Genomic DNA, 22,840 nt, shown 5'->3' with positions numbered 1-22,840 from the left:
AGCAGGTATTACCAAGAATTTTCTTGCTTCATCTAAAAGTACATATGAATTGAGTTTCCCAACATGAATAATGTTTTCTTCCCCTTTCCACGATACCTTGGTACCTTCAGATCTGTTAAAAAGGTCATACACAGGGCTCATGGCATTGTGTTCCCCGGAACATGAGTTGGCATATAGCCCTTCTGAACATGCTATTTCTGGAAGCCTTGGATTTTTTTTTTTAATTTTCATTTATTATTTATGATAGTCACACAGAGAGAGAGAGAGAGGTAGAGACACAGGCAGAGGGAGAAGCAGGCTCCATGCACTGGGAGCCCGACGTGGGATTCGATCCCGGGTCTCCAGGATTGCGCCCTGGGCCAAAGGCAGGCGCCAAACCGCTGCGCCACCCAGGGATCCCTGGAAGCCTTGATTTAAGCTCAGGTGGGGATCTCAGGGTCTTAGGGTTAAGCCCCGAGGGGGACTCCGTGCTTACTGTGGAGCCTGCTTGGGATTGTCTTTCTCCCTGTCCCTCTGCCCGCCCCCTCCACCCCTCCATCCCTCTCCTGCGTGCATGGACTCCTGTCTCTCAAATGAATCTTTTAAAAAAAATTATTTTTAAATGCTGGTCTGCTGCGTATTGGCTGTGAGACTTTGAACAAATTCTATAATCTCTCTGAATCTCATGTTTCTTATTTCTAAATGGTGATAATAAGACATCTCATATAGCTATTGAGAACTAACTAGCAAATGACCAAATTAAAAAAAAAAAAATGTTGACCTCAGGCTGGGGTCTTGTCAGGCACTCGGTCAGAGGTGGCTGTCCCCATGGCGTTGTTGCGGACCTGTTGTGTTTCAGGGACCTCCCTCCTGCGGTGGCAGCCAGGTGGCCGTCAGGGGCCTGGGGCTCCTCTGTCCAGAGGCTGTAGTGCGTGGCCCGGAGAAGATTAACCTGAGAGGATCTGCCCGGGGGACGCTGGGCCTCGAGTCTGGCGGTAGGTGCAGGTAACGGCCAGTTTCCAGTCAGGGGCAGGCAGTCCCTCAGAGGGGAGGCGGGAATCCTTCCTGTGAGGAACCGTGCACCAGGCGAGGAGGAGAATCGAGGCGAGGGAGGAAGCGAGTGAGAGGGAGGCAGGCCCCGAGCAGGCACCTCAGTGGAAGACGCGGCTTCGCTGCCGTGCGGCAGCTCCGGGCAGGCTCCCGCACACCCTCAAAGTCCGGGCACCTGGGCCGTTCCCTGGGTCTTCTCTCCGTGCTCACTTTCCTCAGTCCCTGGAAGTCCTAGAGCAAGTCCCTGGGCAAGCCTGCCCCCGCCATGCTTCACGCCTGACTGCAGACCCCGTGGCGACCCCACGGGGGTGAGAGGTGGGCCGCGGTTACGGGCCCTGCTACCTGGGAAAGCTCTAAGGAGCTGCCTGAAGCATATGGGGTTTGAGGAAGGGAAAAGGGAGTCAGTTACTTGTATTTCCCAGGGATCCGTCGGCCCTCTGCTCTGCCGGTGCAGGGGAGCCCCACACAGCTCCCGGCGCTGCACAGACGGCTGCCCTTCCTTGGCTCCAGGCCTGGGGAAGTCCATCCTGGGTCAGGGCTGAAAGTTGTCCTGGATGCTTGAAGGAAATTTGTCTGGGAAAAAGCTCAATAGGTAATACGAGCCTTTTCAGTACTGGCTTTCTGGAAACAATGTCTCACCTCTCTTGTGTAATCCAAATTGGCCATTTGACTAGATTTCACCCCGTGAAATAAGTGCTTCACAGTTTCGGTGTAGAGAATTCTTTAATTGAAACAAGTCATCCCAGAGGGAAAAGGAGATAGCTCTTGCAATGCTTCTGTATTTGTGATTCCTAAATTGTTTCCAATTCATCTTCAGTTTTTCCTTCACCTGGTCATCAAGCACTTATTGGGCACCACTGTTCGCCAAGCGTGGTATTAGGCACTTGGTACAGAGCTAAAAGAGATGGCCTTCTGGCCCTGTATGTGTTACAGCCTCACTGGACGGCCCCTTGAGGAGCAGGAAGCTATAGGAGTCTGGAAGGTTCTCAGTGTGAGGCCTGCCCAGAAGCCATCCAAGCCCAGAAGAGGGATCTCTGAACAGAGTGTATGTGGTTAATGGACAGAGCTGTGTCCTCCCAAATTTCCTGTGTCGAAACTCCCACCTCTCATGTGACTGTAGCTGGATATAGGGCTTTTAGGAGGTACCTAAGGCTATATGAGATCATAAGGTGGGGTCCTAATTCACCAGGACTTGTGGCCTTATTAGAAGAGGATGAGAGAGAGATCTGTCCACATGCACACACCGAGGAAAAACCATGTCAGCAGACGCGGGAGGGTGGCCATCTGCAACCAGGAAGAGCACTCTCACCAGAGCCTGACCTCGCTGGCATCCTGATCCTAGACTTACAGCTTCAAGGACTGTGAGAAAATAAATTTCTGTTGTTCAGGCTATGGTATTAGTTATGGCAGCCTGAGCCAACTAAGACAGTCTGTGTGTGTTGGGGGATGACAGGGGTCAGGGGAGCTTTCTAGAACTGTTGGCATTTCACCTGCCCCTGGAGAACTGTCTGGCTTTGTCACCAGACCTTAAAGAAAACGTGTAGGGCTGGCTTCTTGTACAATCTAAAATTTTTGAACAGAAGCATTTCCTCTGTGAAGTCTGGGATGGCTTCTTGAGGACCCGACAAAGTCAGTACAATCCTCTCCTTCTACTTGGTCCCATCAGAGCCCAGATTAAATCCCACCACTTCTGCAAAGCTTCTGGCACTATCCATAATAGAACAGACATCTCTCTCCTTGGGAATTATTCGAAACCCAATGAGATTTTCATTAGCACGAGGATCTGGCTTTGAGCAAGTGCTTAGTGTAGGTCTTGTTGAAAATTTGAGGTTGATACGTGTCTTTACCAGACTGCATTCTCGTTTCCACATTTCTTCTGCGTGTGCATTTACTGAGGACTCGTCTGACTTGTTTGCTGGAAAGAATGGAAATAACTCGATGGGCTTTAACGGTATCTTTTTTTCCTTTAAACTCTGTCGCTCAATGTTGAGGAGATAAAAGGTGGAGGAGGAAGGGTAAAGGCAGAGACGTGAGATAGGAAAGGACTGGGAGAAGCAGAGAGATCACCTTTACCTACCAGTATCACCAGTGCCAGCCCCCTGCCAGCTCCTAACCCTTAGACACCTGAGGCCTGAGAGGAGTAGCGCCCACAGGCCTGTGGCACAGGGTCCTGCTTTAAGGAACGAGCTGCTTATTGCACCCTCTGTGCCGACTGCAGTGAGCCAGTGGAAGCCTCTGTGAGGGGACCCTCACCAAGGTGGGGTGTGAGCCTCTGGGACCAAGTGAAGGGGCTTATGGGGAGCGCTGAGCACTCCTGCAGCTTGGAGGAAGTCCCCCCCACCCCCACCCAGGGCAGAGACAAGAGGGATTGAGAGAAGGAGATTGCACCTAACCAGGTTGATAGGATTCCTCTTCTTGGCCTGGTCTGCTGACAGCCCTTCAGGACACAGGCCCCACATGGGTTCAAGTGTGGCTTGCTCCCTGGCTTGCACAGAGAGATTTGGAAATACAGTCTTGAAACGCTCCCATGAGCTTCAAGAAGAGGGTGACAGATGGCGGGATAGGTAGGATGCAGACTTAGAACCCATTGATAACATCTTTGGAGAGTTCTTAGGGAAAGCATACTTATCCATGCAAAGCCGGTGAAGAAGGATAATAGGCCATTCTACAACGGACGGATGAGAGATCTACCATCTCCTCATTTTCAAACTTCACAGGACTTCCCTTCAAGGCTAACACAATCCTGGGTTATTTGACAAAAGTATAGCTTAATGATTTTCAAGTAAAGCTCATAAATGAATTTGGAATCATTTAGACCTATTATTATGTGTCTCTCTAGTTAGTTAGTTAGTTAGTTAATTAGTTAGTTTTTTTTTTGGGGGGGGGAGCAAATACTCCTAAGTGTTCTAACTTCATATAGACAGTGAAACTGAGGAACTAGGAAGGGCTACATAGCAAATCAACCCTACCTTTATACCTTTCTGAAGTATATGCAGCTTTTCCAGCTTACATGTTCTCCAGATGTATGCCTGTTTACTCTCTGGGAGATGATGTGGCGTATATGCAACATGTATGATTTTAGGACATAAAAAAACCCTTGGCGGGATGAGCACTGGGTGTTATGCTAAATGTTGGCAAATTGAACTCCAATTTAAAAAATTAAAAAAAAAAAAAAAACAACCCTGGATCTTCTAGACCTTATGGACTGTGTGACTTAGGGGAAATTCTTGAACAAATTCTTGAACTTGAATGCATTTTGAACATTAATTTCCACATGTGCCAACCAGAGATAGAAGTACGTCCCTCACAAACATTATATGGTCTCATTCATTTGGGGAATATAAATAACTGTGAAAGGGAATAGAGGGGAAGGGAGAAGAAATGGGTAGGAAATATCAGAAAAGGAGACAGAACATGGAAGACTCCTAACTCTGGGAAAGGAACTTGGGGTGGTGGAAGGGGAGGAGGGCAGGGGGTGGGGGTGACTGGGTGGCGGGCAGTGAGGGGGGCATTTGATGGGATGAGCACTGGGTGTTATTCTGTATGTTGGCAAATTGAACACCAATAAAAAATAAATTTATTATTAAAAAAAAAAGAAGTACGTCCCTCAAATGTTCATGAGGATAAACAACCCGGCGTTTTAAAACCTAGTACACTGCTTTGCTGAATAATTTAGAGGAGGAGGAGGAGAGAAAGTTCCCAGTTTCAATTATAACATCTTTTTAATAGTGAAGGACCTAGTTAATGAAATAGATAATCATTATTTCAGAGAAGTGCTTTTCAACCTCTCCACAAGATGCAAATTCCAGTTAACGTGGCCATAATCATCCTCATTGGCCCCACTTCCCCTTCAGACATGTATATAAGAACGTTGCCTTCCTACATTGTTAAACATAGCTTAAACTACGGCCTTGCGTCTTCAAAATGTATATGAGAGATACATAGAGTTTGCCCACTGTTTTCTGTTTAATGTTTAGACGGCCTTGCCACCTCCCAGAAGCTGGAGCGACAGAGGGAGAAGTGGGAGAGGAACCACTGGCCCAGGAAAGGTCTGTCTCGGCGTTCCATCAGCAAAGAGCGATGGGTGGAGACACTGGTGGTGGCTGACACGAAGATGATCGAGTATCATGGGAGTGACAATGTGGAGTCCTATATCCTCACCATCATGAACATGGTATGTCAGTCTCTGGGGTAGGGAGAGGCAGCTGGCAAACAGGTGTCACCCTCCAAAAATCAGAGACCTTTTTTGTTCTTTTCATATATATGTTTACACACACACACACACACATATGAATCTGTTCCCTGCCTAAATGAGGAAGGATGGAAATTCAGGACCAATTTGTCTGTTTTTTAAAAATGTATATCCTAGGGAAATTTGGAATTTGTCACATGTCTCCTACTAGGTATTTCTCGAGTGACTCAATCCTTGTAGTGTGAGTTTATCTCACCAATTATGTTAGCGCATGGATAAGTAAATTGAGGCAAAGAATTAGAACCTGATTTCCTTAAGGTAATTAGAATAAAGTTAATGACTCTGATTCCAACCTTCCCTTTTGCATTCTTGATGTTTCTGCCTTCTCAGAGAGAGTATTAGTCCTTTTGAGTTGGGGAAAGGTATTTGCCTCAGGAACTGATAATAAAAGAAAGACCTGGGTCGGGGTAAGGGTCAGAGAGAAGAAAAAAACCAGCTCCTCAAGCACACAGCTGGTCAGTCACATTGGGAAGGTGGCCTTTAAGTATCATAATGTGGATTGGACCAGGGGCATCTCTCACTCCTTGTTGTACTTGCCCCAGAATTCCTGACCTCTAAGATGACATTTCCTCGAAGTGCATCACAATGCCATTTCCCCCTCCTCTGGCATTTATCTGTTACCTATACATGTGAGCTCATGGTTTTCCATTTCTGACTCTAGGTCACTGGGTTGTTCCATAACCCAAGCATTGGCAATGCAATTCACATTGTTGTGGTTCGGCTCATTCTCCTTGAAGAAGAGGAGGTAAGGAGGAGTTTCTCTCCACTCTTCTGACCTATATCCTTACACGCCCTACCTCTTGTTTTCAGGAGAGCTCTTGATAGATAAGAAAAGGGGTACCAGGAAAGTGTTTAGAAACCCATCGAGAAGGAAAATAATATTTTTATATTATTTTCTTGGGAATTCTGTGCTATCAAGTGGAAGATGGAGGATGTCTCTGAGATATATATATATCATTAGAATTACCTGACAGTCATTTCATCTAGTAACACACAGATCAGATTTACAGCAGTGACTTAGAATGTTCCACAGTGAAAAAGACTGAATCACGAAACGGTTGCATGGTTTCAGTAAAAGTTAGGAGGCACATGGAAATGTGGAACGCTTTATACTGTTTATTTACCTCATGAATATTAACACATATCCCTCAACTCTGGGCTGTCTTGTCGCTCTGTACGTTTACACTCGGGAATGTCATCTGTTCTCAGAGCCTTACAGGTCTTCTACATGCTGAGATTCTCAATCGCTCTTTCAAACCTGGACCTCTTACTTGTGCTCCAGACTCACATCCAGTTGCCTATTTGACATCTCACCCTGGATGTGTCAGAGCCCACTCAGACTTGCAAACTCAGTAAATCCACAGCGGCATTCTTGATTGCTCCCTGCCCAGATCGTCTCCTTTCTGCCTCCCCTCCATTCTCCAACCCTCCATGTCACCCATCTCGGTAAATATTGCCACTGCACCATGGCATAAGCCTTGGAGTCATTCTTGAATCCCCCTTTTCTTATCTTCCATTGTCAACAGCAAGACCCACAAGGCTGCCTTCAAGATACATCTCAGGACCACCCACTGTTCATCATCTCTACAGTCCTAATGTTGCTTTAGGCCTTATTGTCATCTTATTGCAGTGAGCAGCCAATGGTCTTCCTGTTTTAAGACTTGCCCTCCATAATCCATTCTCAAATTAGCAGTTAGAATTATAATCTTAAATGAAAATCGAGTTGCTCCATTGCACAAAACTGTTAAATAGCTTTCTATAGTTTTAGAACAAAATAAAAAATTTCTACTGTGTCCTGCAGAAACTTTCATGATCATGCCCTCATCCCCCTTCCCAGTCTTTCCTTATGTCACTCTCTGCCTTGTTTCTACCCTCAAACTCCCTAGACTTCAGATAGATTCTAGAATACACAAAGCCCTCTTCAGCCCCATGGCTTTGTACTTAATGTTCCCAATGCCTGAAACACCCCTCCCTTGGCTCTGCTGATGGCTGGCACATTCTCACCTGTCAGACCTCTCTTTAAATGCTGCTTTTCCAGAGAAGTCTCAGTGACCAGCCTACTCAAAGCCACTTCTACTTGCTGTTCTCTATCATAGAATAAAGTTTACTTCCTTTATTGGTACTTCTCTCACAATTCATTAACATTCTGTGTATTTGTTTACTCTTCTCTTGCTTATCTTAGCCACTATCACAATGTGAATTCCTGCTTTATTCTTGGCTATATCCCTAACACCTAACACAGTGCCTGGGACATGAATGAATGAAGTCAAATTCAATCAATGAGGGAATAGCCAACTTGGTGAAATACCTTTGCAATCTACAGACCTTACCCTACAGCTGAAATATGTGAAGAATGAATGGCCCCGATCAAATCTCCCTCTGCAAGACACCTGAGGTCAAAATGCATGTGGCAGGATTTATTATTTTCCAGCCTCCAGAATCAGAAGATTGAAAAACAATATGTGGAGCATGGATTCATTTTCCTTTTTCTTCCACCTTCCATCCCCCACCTCCCAAATCACCTGACGCGTAGTTCAGGGATCTTGGAATACTGATGGATGGATTATTTTCCTTGCTGTGAATCTTTGTTACAAAAATTTTCCCAAAACTTAAGAGACCAAGCAAAACAAAAGCTATGTATCCTTTCAGTGTCTAACATGACCTATCTGACTCTATGGGAATGCAACTGTGTCTGAGTATTATGTGCTATTGATTGGAGCTTAAACACAGTAAAGTTCGATATTAACTGACAGAGTACAGATGGTTTTTATCCAGAAGGGGTGAAAATAATTTGTGTCCAGCAGAGAAGGGAACTCTCAAGGTTGCGGTTTTATTGATCTGTTGACTAATTTTGTATCTAATTTAGCAATCGTATTCCAGCATTCTTTCTTTATAGTTTCACCAACTATTGTGGCATCACTTCCCTCTATCTGTCTTTGAACCAGTTTGGACATCTTGTCTACCTTCTTATTAATGAGTTGAATATATCCCTAACATGCTCATATTTGTATGAGAATTACATTTTTAGCTTTGTAAAAGTTGGAAGACCAATTTTCACTATTGTATCATGGCCTATATATTCATGCTTAGCTGCAGAATGTGGAGAAGTTTAGGGTTTTCAGACAAAAACAACCAAAAAAAAAAAAAAAAAAGGAAAAGCTTTTCCCCTCTGCAATCCCTATGGGTAACACTAGTCAGACCTCAAAATGTAGCTTCCACGGATCAGGCCCCTTATAACTCCACATACCTCCATCCTCAGGAAAACAATGCCACTTGGAGACCGTGGAGGTCTCCTGATCTGTAGAGCAGGGGAGGAGCACCAAATGTGGGGTGACCACTGGGTGGAGCCTGGCAGTGGGGCAGTGCAAGAATTCACCTGAGACAGAACAAGAGCTAGGAATTTATTGAATCTACTGCAAGGAAGCAGCTGGCAGGACAGCAAGGGAGTGACCGTCTGCTGTGAGACAGTGATGGGGGGCTATAGTTAAGGAGGAAGGTGAGGAGGTGTGGGAACATATGGAATTTTGCATTTTTGCTAACTCTGGGTGAAAGTTACGTATTGGTCAGCTAGGGCTTATGGATATTTTGAAGTGGGTCACCTAATGGGCCTGTCTGTTTTCAGCCAAGGGGTGGCTTTGGGCCCTTCTACCTTACACATATTTCCATGGTTCAAGTTGGTTGCCTAAAAGCAACCTCAACAGAATCCTTTGAAAGAATGTGATCGGCAGCTACCTCTCTGACTCCATCATAATAACATTGTTTTCATGTTCCTGTCCTCATTTTGTAAGAGCAGAGACACAAATGATTTGCTAGAAAAAAAAAAATCCCCATGGCTTTCTTTCCTTTACTTGCCAAATGTCTTCTTCATCCAGGCTTTTATAGAATCTCCATGTAGTACAAAGTCTATAATTTGACAATAGAATTGCTGTTTCATTGAAGAGTTACAAATTCGCAATTCTCATTTTCTTGAAGCCCAGATCATGTCTCATATCTTTGACTAATGAGCAGTCCCAACCACAACAAGCAACAATGATTCCAGCCCTAACTGACATCATGGTGACAGCCAAAGGCAGAAAGTACAGTGTGAGGTATTGAACAGGGAGACCTGAGTTCTAGTCTCACTTTGCATTTATCCAGTAGGTAACTCTGAAGAAGTGACATCATCACTCCATACCCTGTTTTTCTCCATCTGTAAATCAGAAGAGAAATGTAGTATATGTCAAACACTGTGTTGGCCTCTGAGGAAACAAATATGAATATAAGTCTCATTTCCTGATTTTGAGGAGCTTAGAGTCTAATGCATAGAAAGCACAAAATAGAAAATTTCAAACTGAGATTGTCGTGAGTATAAAAAAGAATAAAAGAGCACCCATCCTAGGGAAGGCTAAGCTGGGTTTTAAAGGATGACAAGGAATTAACCAGTGAGGAAGGACATTCCAGGTGGAGGGGCCTGCATGGTCAGTAGCTTACGCACGTAAACTAGCATCTTACACACAAGGGTGCATCACTGTGGACACATCACTGACAATGAACCCCCAAATGGGAGGCTGAGTAACTTTGTTATGAACAAAGGAGACAGTGGACTGTGTAGGAGGCAGGAGAGAGAATAGCCGGTCACAATCTGCCCATCTCCATGCACACTTGGTCTTGTTGCCCATCTCTCTTCTGACATCATCACCCTTCCAGGTATGGAAACCAGAGATCCAAAGATATCCATGACACCTCCTTCACCCACCCCTCATATCCAGTTCATCATTAAGTGTTGCCAATTTTGTATGACTATCTGCATTTATTTTTTTTTCTTTAAAGATTTCATTTATTTGAGAGAGAGAGAGAGAACACAAACCAGCAGGAGCAGAGAAGGGACAGAAGGAGAGGGAGAAGTAGACTCCCCGCTGAGCAGGAGCCTCACGTGGAGCTCAATCCCGGAACCCTGAGATCATGACCTGAGCTGAAGGCAGATGCTTAACTGAATGAGCCACCCAGACGCCCCATGACCATCTGAATTTCTGTCACTTAAATTCAAGATAGAGTCATCTCTTTCCTGGGCTACAGTTGTATTTACTTCGGTCTACTTAACATTCCTTTCAATCTGTTTTCTCATTGCAGCCAAGATAATCTCAAAATGGTAATCCAGTCATACCCACCTACCTGACACCCTGGTGCCTCCTCCACCCTCACCTCTGGCTTAAAGCCATCCAGTGCTTTCCTGATTGCCTCTCTCATCGCTTACCATGCCCCCCTTACTTTTGGGAGAGAGCAGTAGTCCTCTCCTCATGGTATCTCCTGCCACTGGTCCTATTGTTGCCTGGACTGTCTTCCTTCTTGTCTTTGCTTAGCTGACCCCTTAATTCTTCAGATACTAGCTCAAGGGCCAGTTCACTGGGGAAGCCTTTCCTGACCTTCATGCCCAGCAAGATTCTGTTATATACTTTCACAAGGCTTCACATTTCTACTTCATAGCACATATCATAGTTGTAATTTTACATCTATTTGTTTACTCACTTCCCTTCATGAGTATGTAATACTTAAAGGCAGTGGCTGGCTCTGGTGTTGCTCACCTCCCAGCCCTACAGGTACATAATAGATAAGGGAAAGAGTGAGCCCATGAAGTCAGTAGTCAGGGGGCAAAGATTAGGGTCAACAGTGGCCACTGTCATGACAAGCCTTGTAAAACGATAGAGCCCATATAAAAGGATGTGGATCTTATTCTGTGGAGCCTCTGGATGGTTCCAAACTGAGGGATGAAATGGAGAGAAAGGCATTAGAGAGATGGTTCTAGGGCTCTGTGGAAAGTGATACAAGGTGGGGAATGCTGAGGCAGAGTCCCTGAAGTAGGCCTCATCGATAGTGACTTCCTACAACTCTCGTCTTTCTTATTCAAATCACATCTGACAGCTAACATCATTTTGGACTTCATTTCCTTGGTGGGTTAAAGACACTTATTGTGGTTAATACATAAAGTACAGTTTTTGTTGGTGAGTCACTGCTATGTAAAAACCACTATGGATTTTCATCACATTTTGAGAATAACCAGGATGATCTGACATGATATCAATCTGAAGCATCCTGGAGGCTTCCTCAAAGACTAGGTTGTCACGTTTCCGACCAGTGGAAACTGAGGTACCCAAACCCATGCCCTGGAAAGACATGTCGGGCATACTAAGACTCAGTAGCTTCTGAGAGGAGGCAGTGTGCTCTCATTCCTATCCTGCCTCCCCCCAGTGCTGAGTCAAGCTCTCATTTTCCTTTTATGACCCTAATCCTGTCTTTTTTTTTTTTCAGAGATGATGATAATGTATGAAGTTCGATTCTAATCCTGTCTTTTGAACTTTCCATTCCCCCGTAAGAACTTGGACAGAGACTTGGCCTCAGCACTTTCCACTTTAGACCAATTCATTCGATGGCCTCCTTGTTCCCCTTTGGGGCTAGCCATTAGGGAAAGAATTCCTCTCCTCCCTCCAACTCTTGTGAGCAGTTGACATCAGAAAGAGTACCAGATTTATTGTTAGTCCTTCCCCTTTTGAGCTATAGGAACTTTGATAGGTTGGTTATTTGATGCGTCTGTCCTTCTATAGCTTTATTTTATAAAATGGGGATAATCATATCTACTTCTTAGAGTTGGTGTGAGAATCAGATAGGTGAATTCCTGTATTAGTTGGCATAGTGTCTGGCTTGTAGAAACCACTGGGTAAATGGTACTGGTGTGCGGGATCCTTATCATCATCATCACTTAGGTCACACTGCAACCCTGTAAACTCGCTGCCATGATGCTCATTTCAGAGAATTGTGCAGAATTGTTGAAGGAAAATAGAACACCAAAAGGACAAGATTGGGATCCTAAGTTGGAGACCTCTTTTAAGAACAAGGTAGAAAAGAAGCAGGAATGGGAGTGAGTTAGGATGAGGCCAGATGGGTCCCAGTCACTGTGCCATTTGGGGGCAGAGCCTGAGGGTGTCCTACTGGCTTGGAGGAGTGGCAGGAGGGCTGACAGGTGGGAAGATGGTAACTATCTTCACAGAGAATGAATTTCCCACATGATTTAATGTTGGGTTTCCTTTTGTGAAATTCTGGAGCTAAAAGCCTATTAGCTTTGGGAATTCAGGCTGGTTGTTTCCCTATCCCCAGAAGGATTTTGGAGTAGGTCTCTGTAATAACCTATATAATTGTAGCTCTTTCAGGATAAATGACAAAGATATTGGCAAATAATTTGTATACTCATAATTTTTTTTAATCAAGAATCTTTTCCTCCGGTAGATGAGTTATTCCTTTGTTTTCAGGTGAAACTTTATTATTTTCTCTTCTCTGTACAATCTCTTTTCTCTTAGGAGCATCACCCTGGCTGTAAGAGAATAATCAGAATATGCACTGAATCACAAGCTGCTACTAGGACTTCCCAAGGAAATCAATACAAGATTCTTTTCTCATTATGAAGGGAGCTTACCCAGAGAGAACAATTTATAGCAAAAGCCGCATTTTGCAAAATCATTTCTTGTCTCCCATTTGGGGCTCTTTCTGGGAGCTGTTGCTGAGTTCCTTGAGGTTTTCTCCCTGTCCTTTGGTGTCACATACTCAAATGAGTAAGAAAGGGGGAGCGAAGAGTGAATTGGACTCACTTGAGAAAATGAGGTGAGGACAAAAACAGCAAAAGAACAAAGAGGGGAATCTGTTTTTGTTTACAGAGGAAATGGGGGGTGGGAATCAGTATGGACAGGGGTCGAGGGTGGAGGAATGGGGATTGTTTTGACAAGCTCAAAAAATTACGAGGATGCTTTATGGAACAGGTGTAGTCCAAGTCTCCCCATAATTGGTGAACCAGCAGAACCTCTCCAAAGTCCTTTTGCAGCTTGGACATGCTCAGGGCACATGGTATTGAGGCATAGTTGATTATGCTTCTCCAGGCTTCTGTGATCAAGTGCATTTAAGAAGCTAAACGAGTAAATGTTTCCTGAACTAACCTTTTATGAGACTTGGAGATGAAAAGGCTGAAGGAGTACAGAAAAATTATGCTCACTTCAAACCTCCTAGCAGAGTCATGACATTTAGTAGAAAAGTAGTAAGGTATCCTGACGACCCTATCTCTGACCTTGTGTTAAATGTCACATATTGTAGATGGAAGTTCTACACAGGGGCAAGGTACTCAGCCACAAATGATAAGCAGTTTAGTTAATTGTGCACTTGCTTTGTAAACAAAACAAAACTAAAAACAAAAAGCATGGAGAAAGCAGTAGGGAAAAAACAAGCAAGATTTGGAGGGGAGGCTTCAGGCACTAACATTTTTTTCCTTTTCAGTGACTAATCCCCAGCTTATTCCAAAATTGCTCTTGAAGGAGTGTTGGAATGTGGGAAGAATAATCCCCTTTGTTGACATCTACTTCTCAGGTCCTTTTCCTCTCCTTCCCTCCTTCTGCCAGTAGAAGGAAATCTCGATAATCTCGATAATCTCGTGGACCACTATGCGCAAATCTCGATAATCTCGTGGACCTGGCCCATGTGTATAGATGCTTTAGCTTTGACATAATCCTCATGACTGCTGGGTCACCTGTTCTCCCTTCTTGTCCTCATTCTGGTCAAGAACTATGAAGGGTCTTAGGTTTTATTCTCCCTGCGAGTGAGCTCATCAGTTGTCTGGCCATCCTTCTCTGGATGTGATGCTGGGAGAAGGCCTGTGCCTTCCAGGGCAGGGGTCAGGACTTTCTTACAGCACAATAGGTGGCCTGAGCTTCATGTCTGCAGCTGCCCCTCTTGTCCCTTCACCGGGGTGAGAGGCCAGCCCAGATGGATGCTGTGCACATAGTGGGTTTTATCGCAGCTGAGGAGTCCCAAGCTAAGGAAACATCAGCCCTTGAAAGGGGGTTGTGTGCAAACCTGTCGGCTTGTGCCCCAGAGGGAGCCATTATCCCTTCCATTCTGGACAGCAAATAAATCCATCCTCTTTCCTGGAGGGGAACACCGTCTCTGTCCTCCAAGTCTATTTCTACACAACATCCTTGGAAAGATACAAAAGCTGTCGGGGCCTTTTCTCAGAAGATGTGAAGAAACCCGAGAGATCCTTGTGGAGCTGCCTCCCAGCAGTTCCTACCACAGGCACCAGAATTATTATTACAGATGGGCTTTGCTTTCTTCTTACACTTCTGACCCCTTGCCTTCCTCTTCTCTAATCCGCAGGAGATCCTGCCTCTTTACTGACTCACCACATAACCTCCAACCCATATGCACTTTTGTCTGGCTCAGTAGATGTATTCTTCACCTTTGCCCCATTCCATGAGGGGTGCTGTGCTGTGTCAGGTTGGTGTGTCTACCTGCTGTGTGCCAGGCTCCTTGCAGTGCCAGAGAGAAGTAGGGGGAAAAAAACCTCAGTCCTCGTTCTGAAAAAGCATGCAATTTGATCATTTTAACCTAGGGCAGCAAGTGCCGTGAGCCAGGCCTGCTCGAGATAAACTGGCGGGAACCTAATCCTAATCCAGATGAGGTCAGGGAAGGTCTTCCTGGAGATGCTCAGAGTGAGTCTGAAAGAATGAACGGATGTTGAATAGGTTATAAGGGTAAGAGAGGGGAGAAAGGAGCAGCTTGAAGAAAGCAAGGTAAAGGGGCGCCTGGGTGGCTCAGTCGGTTAAGCATCTGACTCTTGGTTTCTGCTCAGGTCACAATCTCAGGGTCATGGGATCAAGCTCTGCATCAGGCTCTGTGCACAGCAGAGAGTCTGCTTGAGATTCTCTCCGTTTGTCTCTCTTTCCCCTTCTGCCCCTCTCCCCACAAACTCTCTCTCTAAAATAAAGAAAATCTTTAAAAAAAAAAAAAGCAAAGTAAAAAGAGTATTTTATATGGCCTGTGGGGGGTAATATCAGCCATTTGAATGTTGCCAGAGCATAAACTGCAAGGTTGCAGATAAAGGGAGAGGTCCTCCTTCCTGGAGGTCAGACTTTGGAGGGTCTTGAGCTGTCGGTCGTGATATGGGCAGGCTTGGGTTTTGACTGGATCAGCCTGGCAAGAGCATGGAGGATTTAAGAACAAGGAAGAAAGGAGAACAGTTAAGAGGTGGATGCAAGCATGAACTTAGGCATAAAATGATGAGAGTTTCAGCAAGGGTGGTTGGGAGTAGAGATGGAGGGGGAAGTAGACTTAGCAGCACATGAGGACAGCTGGGGATGCAGGATGTGGAGGCAGAGAGACCAACAGGAGGACACTGGTGTTTCTAGATTAGACTGCTTAGCTGATGGTGGTTCAGCTAAGAGGAAGCAGGAAGAATGGCAGGTTAATATTGTAGAGGGAGGACTTTGGGGATGCTGAGTTGGGGGCTCCTGTGGGGCCATTTAGAAGGTGCCCATCAAGGGATTTGGGTGCATGAGTTTGCACTCTAGGAGAACTTTGGAATGAGATACAGATTTGAGAGTCAGCAGCATATAGATTATGTCCCCCCCCCAGCCTGACTGGGTTTGAGAGTAAGCTAAGTGAGGAGCCAAAAAAAAAAAAAAAGACAGAAGAATAGCCTGTAGAGGAGCCTGAGAAGTGGTCAGAGAGCCGGAGGAGGATGAGAGCTAGCTGGGTGTCTCGGAAGTGGAGGGTCTTTTCCTGTGTTTGTCTCCTCCCCAGGGATGGGAGTGTGACCTGGGGGAGTAAAAAATAAGCAATAATCATCCTTTGGCTAATGGTTAAATCTTTCCAGCTATTCAAGCCCTAAGTCTAGAGAAGTCTTCGACAGTTTGGAAACTACCTGTCTCAGACTAGTAGCTGCGAACCTGGAATCAAAGCCTAGCCTTGCCCACACCTGCTGTGTGACTCGGCTAAGGTAGTGCCCCTCTATGGCCTGGATTTCCTCACTGGAAGTAAGAAGATTGGATTCATAATACCTAGGACCCTTCAGGGAAATGGGCTCTTAGAAATAATGGGAAAATTGGAGGCAGAGTTCATGCTGCAACATCTGGAAAATGACTCTGCTCTCCCCACGATGATGAAGATGTGTCCTTGCTGACACGGAGTTTGGCTCAGGTACTGGGAAGTGTGGAAGTTTGCAAACATTCACTCTTCTTTAAACAAACATTCATGGATTGGTATGTAAGTCTTACAAAATAGTGAGTCCAGCCAATGCTGAAACAAAAATTGAGCTTCTCGGATCTGCTGGCATCCCATCCTGACCCGTGGGCCTCTACCAGGGACTTTGTGAGCCAAAGGAGAACATTCCAAAATGGGGCCCCTCTGCTTTGGCCTTGTGGTCCTCTTGACTCTAGTAAGTGGTTATATGTATGACTACTTAGACAAGGAACTTAACTGACCCTTCGTGTGGGTGTGTGAGCATGTTGAGTGTAACGGGTATGTGAGTGTGTGTGTGGAGGGGCTTTTCCTACCCACTACAACCCGCCTGAAAGACTGTGGGTTCCCTTTGGTTCAAAACTACGGAATTTCAGGTAAAATTAAGAAGCACAGAACCCACATAGAATCTGAATTCTATAGAGTCTGAACCCACAGAGGACTCAAAAGTGCACTGTAAGATTTTCTCTTGCAACCCTCAAGCCTTAATTTGGACCAGTTATTATTTTTAAGATATTTTAAAAATATTTTTGTTTTGAAATAGTTACAGACTCACATGCAGTTGGAAGAAACAGTGCAGGGAACTCCCTTATGCCCTTCACCCATTTTCTCCTCATGATCATACCTAGCATAACTGTAAAACAATATCATAACCGAAAAGTTAGTATTTGTACAAATCCTTACCTTATTCAGATTTCATCAGTTTTACCAGCACTGGTGAGTGTGTGTACATTTTTTTTCTCTGCAGTTTTAACCCATGTAGATTTATGTGACTATTGCCACAATACAGAACGGTTTCATCACAAAGTCTGTACCTCCTTTCTACCAACCTAACTCCTGGAAAGCCCCAGTCTGTTCTCTATGTCTATAATTGTGTCATTTCAGGAATGTTCTACAGATGGAATCATAGAGTATGTAACCTCTTGAGATTGGATTTTTTTCATCCAGTTTAATTCCTTCAAGATATATCCAAATTGTGTGTCTCCAAGCCTTTGTTCCATTGTAGTGCTGAGTAGCATTCGCAGTATTTACCGGCTTGTTTAACCATTCACTCACTGAGGGATATTTGGGTTGTTCCAGGGTTTTGCTGTTATGAGCAAAGTTCTATAAACATTCTACTATAGGCCTTTGTGTGAACACAGGTCTTCATTTCTCTGGGATAAATGTCAAGAGATGCAACTGCTGGGTCATATGGCTGTTGCATGTTTCATATTTTAAAGAAACTATCAAGCTGCTTTCCATAGTGGCTGTACCATTTTGCATTCTCAGCAACAGTGTTACTGGTGACCAACTTTACCACATCCCTGGGTGCTGCTGCTGCCTTTAATTGCGTTCATTCTGCTAGGCCTGCAGGAGTATCTCATTGCAGCCTTAACTTGCCATTCCCTGATGGTTAAGGACGTTGAACATCTTTTCCTGTGCTTGTTGGTCATCTGTACATCCTCCTCACTGAGATGAAACTTCATGTTTGCTTGTTTTCTCATTGTTGTCTTTTTATTGTTGAGTTTTGAGAGATCTTTGTGTATTCTGGGTCTGAGTACTTTGCCTTACAAAGATTTCCCTCCATGCTAGAGCTCATCTTTTCATTGTCTTGGAAGGTTTCTCTCAGAGGAAAAGTCTTTAATTTTGAAGGAGGTCCAGTTTTTCAGTCTCCTCTTGTATGAATCGGTGTCCTTACTGTCAAGTCTGTGAACTCCTTGCCCAATATTTTCTCCTATGATTTTTTATTCTAAAAGTTTTATAGTTTGGGGGGCACCTGGGTGGCTCAGTTGGTTAAGCATCTGCCTTTGGCTCAAGTCGTGATCTCAGGATCCTGGGATTGAGCCCCAAGTAGGGCTCCCTGCCCAGCTGAAAGCTGCTTCTCCCTGTCCCTCTGCCCCTCCTCTGCTCATGCACATTCTCTCTCTCTCTCTCTCTCTCGTAAATAAATAAAATATTTTAAAAATGGTATATTTTTACATTTAGGTCTGTGATCCATCCTGAGTCAGTACTTGTGCAAGGTGTGAAGTTTAGATTGAGGCTCTTGTCTTTCATCAGCATTTTGCAGTTTTCCCAATACAGACCCTGCACCTGTTCCATTAGGCATATGCCTAAGGATTTCTTTCTCTTTAGAATAATTCCAGTTGGTATTATTTTTTAATTAATGAGTATTCCCTCAGAGACCTCCTTGCTCACACACACAAAACAACAAAAGCCCACAACTAAATAAACAAAGAAATGTAGGGTTGAAAACAGACCTCAAAGCAATCCAATCATAGTTGATGCTCTGTTGAATAATCTGCTATCCAGTGTGAAGGAGCTGTAACCCAGGGGGGCTCCTAATGAGGCTGGCCACCCGCTGGGAGCACGCTTCACTGAGGAGCACTTGTTCTTGGAGCCTTTGACTTGATATCTGACCCAAATCACCTGCAGCTAGTTTTTCACTTCTCTGAGGTTTAATTCCTTCTTATTCTAAAATGAACATAAATAACCACGCTTGCTTTAGAAATAATGCCAAGAAGATGCAATTAGGTCAAATGAAAGAATATATGTCAAAGTGTTGAGCATATAGTAAATGATCAAGAAATAATTCCTTCCTCCCTTTTTTTTCCTTCTCTTTCCTTCCTTTCCCTTCCTTTCTCTTTCCTTCCATCCCTGCTTTATGCCACCTTACTGCTTCTCTGTGGTGGGCAGGGGCGTTGCCTCTGGTAGGGTTGCTACTCTACCCTGGCTTGATGAGATGACTAGGAGGCTGACCCCTGTACCCAGCTAGTCCACTACAACTCCTTCTCCTCCTCCAGACAGCATTCTGCTGGATATTGGAACAGTGAGGATTAGTAAATAGTGAAGTCTGTTTCTTCTATTTAAAATCATAATGCTAAGCAGTTCGGTGAATTTTCATGAGTGATGATGAGCCACCTTTCTGTGTTTTTGTAAAAGGCAGGTTGTCTGGGATCCCTGGGTGGCTCAGCAGTTTAGTGCCTGCCTTTGGCCCAGGGTGTGATCCTGGAGTCCTGGGATCGAGTCCCACGTTGGGCTCCCTGCGTGGAGCCTGCTTCTCCCTCTGCCTGTGTCTCTGCCTCTCTCTCTCTCTCTCTCTCTCTCTCTCTCTGTGTGTGTGTGTGTGTCTCTCATGAATAAATAAAATCTTTAAAAAAAAAAAAAAGGCAGTTGTCTATGGTGGCTAATTGGCCTGGGTGGGAGCAGACCTGGAAATGCCTTTAACAAGCAACTGAAGCCTCTCAGGTCTTATTTGCTTTGGCTGTGGGCCTTAGCAGAACACAGAATGGTACAGAAGCAAGTTCATAGTTTCACATAGAGATTGTCCTGAATTCCTTGGACTGAGGCCGGAGTGGTAGACTTAGATTAGCGTAGGCCAGTGGAGGTAGTTATTCTCCAGGTAGAACCCACCCTGTGTGAGGGACAGCTCCACAGAGAGACCCAAAGAAATAGGCCAAGTGAAAGGGATGTCTCCTTCAGAAATTCAAATTAAGCTGGAGGCCCTCCTAGAATGGGAGCCCCCTCCTCCTCCTTTTGACAAGTGTTCATCCAGTTAATTTGGAACAAGTCCTCTCCTCCCATCCCCAGTAGTCACCAAGTGGGTGACTCAGAAGCCCTGGAAGTTGCAGGCTGGGGGCAGCCTGCAGCTGCCCCTTCAGCATCCTAATTGTTGTCAGATAGCCAGTGATCCTAACGGGTTAGAAGCCTGGAGAGATTATGTCATCCTCTGCCCTTCACCCACAAATGTGAGACCAAAATGGAAACCAAAGGGCAAGGAAACATTGAGTGCAACTGCAGCCTTGTAGGAGTTCTCATGTAAGGAAGAACCTTGTTGTTGAAAATCTTTTTTTTTTTTTTTTTTTTTTTTTTTGCATTAGAAATAAAAATGCCTCTTTACTAGCTTAGGAAGCAGAAAGCTGCTAGAGATGGAACTTCAAACAGCTCTTGGTCTTGGCCAGTGTATTTTTCATTTTTCTTCAAGGACTATTTGCTGCAGTGAAAATTGATGTCCTGCACTTCTGCCCTTCAGGTTCTTTTAATAAATGTCATGAGAGTAATGGTGTTGAGAGCAGGGAGTAAGTTGGCCTTTGCCAAACTTTGGCCAAATGGATGTCTGAGGTGCCCACCCAGAGCTCATCCTGCTGGGCTGCTTCCAGGGACTTATGTGATGAGCTCTGAGCACAGGAAACTCACCCGTGCCCGTCTCTTCCTCTTCTTTCTCTAGCAAGGATTGAAAATAGTTCACCATGCGGAGAAGACCCTGTCCAGCTTCTGTAAGTGGCAGAAGAGCATCAATCCGAAGAGTGACCTCAACCCTGCCCATCATGATGTGGCTGTCCTCCTCACCAGGTACCCCGGGACTACATGGAAGCCAGGGGCTGCAAGGCACGGGGGCGGGCCGGTCAAAGAGTTATCAGGTATTCAAACTGATGCAAGTCTCCTACTCTTTGCTGCTCTCCGTCATTTTTTTTTTTTTAAAGATTTTGTTTATTTACTCATGAGAAACAAAGAGACAGGCAGAGACACAGGCGGAGGGAAAAGCAGGCTCCATGCAGGGAGCCCGACATGGGACTCGATCCCAGGTCTCCAGGATCAGGGCCTGGGCTGAAGGTGGCACTAAACCGCTGAGCCACCCGGGGTGCCCGCTCTTGGTCATTTAAAAAGGCAGCTTCTATGATTCAGACAACTCCTGAAGCCCATACCAGTGAGGGGGCAGTTAGTACACATGTGGAGCAAAACTCTCCATGTTACTAAACTGCATCTGCTGGCAAAATGCAGGCCTTTTTCCTATCCCAATGATGATTTCATCTTTAAAATTGGCTTTTTCATGCAGCTCTGTAAACAATCAGGAAGATTGTTTGCAGATCCTCATTAAAGACTCTGGTAACTCTTAAGCATGGGGTTTCTGATCCTTTGATTTGTTTTTAAAATTTTTTTCTCCAGTTTAGAAACATGAAACTATCTCTACAGAAGTCAGTCCTCCTTGTAACCCATCCCTGACTGGTATTGTGAACAGAATATAGGCAGCAGCCCACCCCCCAACCCTGACCACTGAATAGGCAAAGGTGTTTGGTTACACTTGTCTCCCTTCACCCTCATGAAGATAATATTTTGTTCTGAGTACAAATAGACCCTATGGCACTAATAAAAACCATCAACTTTCTAGGCTTCATAGCTATGAAAGGCTAATAAACTTTTCTGATCAACTCAGGCTCTTGGAGGCTATGTTTTCTCATTGATTCAATAAATGAATCAGTATTAATTGAATACCTGCTATGTATCAGACAGTAGTTTAATTTAGATAAATGAAATTCTTTCATTCATAGGGGAGGTAAGTTCTCATGGGGCACTCATGTGCAGATTTGGAGACATCAAGAAATCCAGGGATATGTAATAGAAGAGGCTGCTTGACCTGGCCTTTCAGCCACAGAGAGCTTCATGCACTAGAAGGCTCTGTGTGTTTGTCTTCCCCGGGGAGAATAGGCTGCCCCTGAACATTTTGGCCTGTCATCTGTCCCTTTGGTATCCCAGTGCATGAGATGCCTGCAAAGGATGATAACCAGCCTTCATTCCAGACAACAGAATCACTCTTTGGAATGAGAGTGTCAAAACTTTGATTGAATGCAGACAATCTCCAAAGGAAGTCTGTGACACAAACCTATAACATTAGGTTCGTATTAGGACCTGTGACATTAGTAGCTCCACTGGGAGGTAGGTTGCTGTGAGTGTGGAATGTAAGCACAGGGGTTCTGGGGAGCCAGCAAGCAGGCAGGAAACACTGAGATCCTGGGCAATAAGCCACAGAGAGACTTCAGTCCAGGCAGGGTATATCTATAGGGAAGAACCCCAGATCTGGGACCTCCATTGGAAGCTGCATCAGCTCCATCTCTTTTCTGAAAACAGAAATCGTTTCTTCTGTCATTCTCACATGAAGAAAGGGGTGAGTTGATGATAGCTGGCATTTGTGGAGTGTTTTATGTAGCACTGTGCTACATTTATTAGAATAGTCATTAATCTCCACAACAATCCTGCTAGCTGACTGCTATCAATCATTCCTGTTTTAAGATGGAAAAACTGAGGCTTGGTTATGTCACTTGCCCCAAATCTCATTGCTGTTCAGGTACACCTGGGACTTAAATCCAGGCAATTGGGCCCTAATAGTTATACTCTCAACTAATACCCATAAGCATATGAAAGATCTGTTCTTTTATTATTATAATTATTCTCTTATTATAACTTTTCTCCCTTGGAACAAAAGTCTGGTTTCAGTGTATGATGAAACTCACCAACTCCTAAACAGTGGCAAGTATTTCAAATTCTAAAACAGGATTTCTCACCCTTGGTATAACTGACATTTTGGGTTGCTTAATTCTTTCCTTTGAAGGGCTATCCCATGCATGGACATATATTTAATCTATCCACGAGATGCCAATAGTACCCTTCTTCAAGTGTGATAACCAAAAGCTGTCTCCAGAGATGGCCAGATATCCTCTAAGAATGGGTGAGGAGCAAAATAAACCCCTGTTGAGAACCTCTGGTCTGAAAAAAAAC

The 22,840-nt window shown here is 44.7% G+C and overlaps 1 protein-coding gene across 2 annotated transcripts in view; it reads left to right on the top strand.

Moving 5' to 3' along the window:
- The window catches only part of ADAMTS12 (ADAM metallopeptidase with thrombospondin type 1 motif 12), a 306,746-nt gene that overhangs the window by 170,545 nt on the left and 113,361 nt on the right, over positions 1-22,840 (top strand). For both annotated transcript variants that reach the window (XR_005986849.1, XM_041749284.1), the window contains exons 4-6: positions 5,007-5,203; positions 5,943-6,026; positions 20,514-20,638. Coding sequence is in view for 1 of the 2 variants with exons in the window: in XM_041749284.1 (XP_041605218.1) it covers positions 5,007-5,203; positions 5,943-6,026; positions 20,514-20,638 (406 nt within the window). In the remaining variant the exon portion in view is untranslated. The remainder of the gene's footprint in view (positions 1-5,006; positions 5,204-5,942; positions 6,027-20,513; positions 20,639-22,840) is intronic.

This window comes from Vulpes lagopus, chromosome 3 (assembly GCF_018345385.1).
Source record: "Vulpes lagopus strain Blue_001 chromosome 3, ASM1834538v1, whole genome shotgun sequence".
Classification (NCBI taxonomy): Eukaryota; Metazoa; Chordata; class Mammalia; order Carnivora; family Canidae; genus Vulpes; species Vulpes lagopus.
This window is presented reverse-complemented; position numbering and strand designations above follow the sequence as displayed.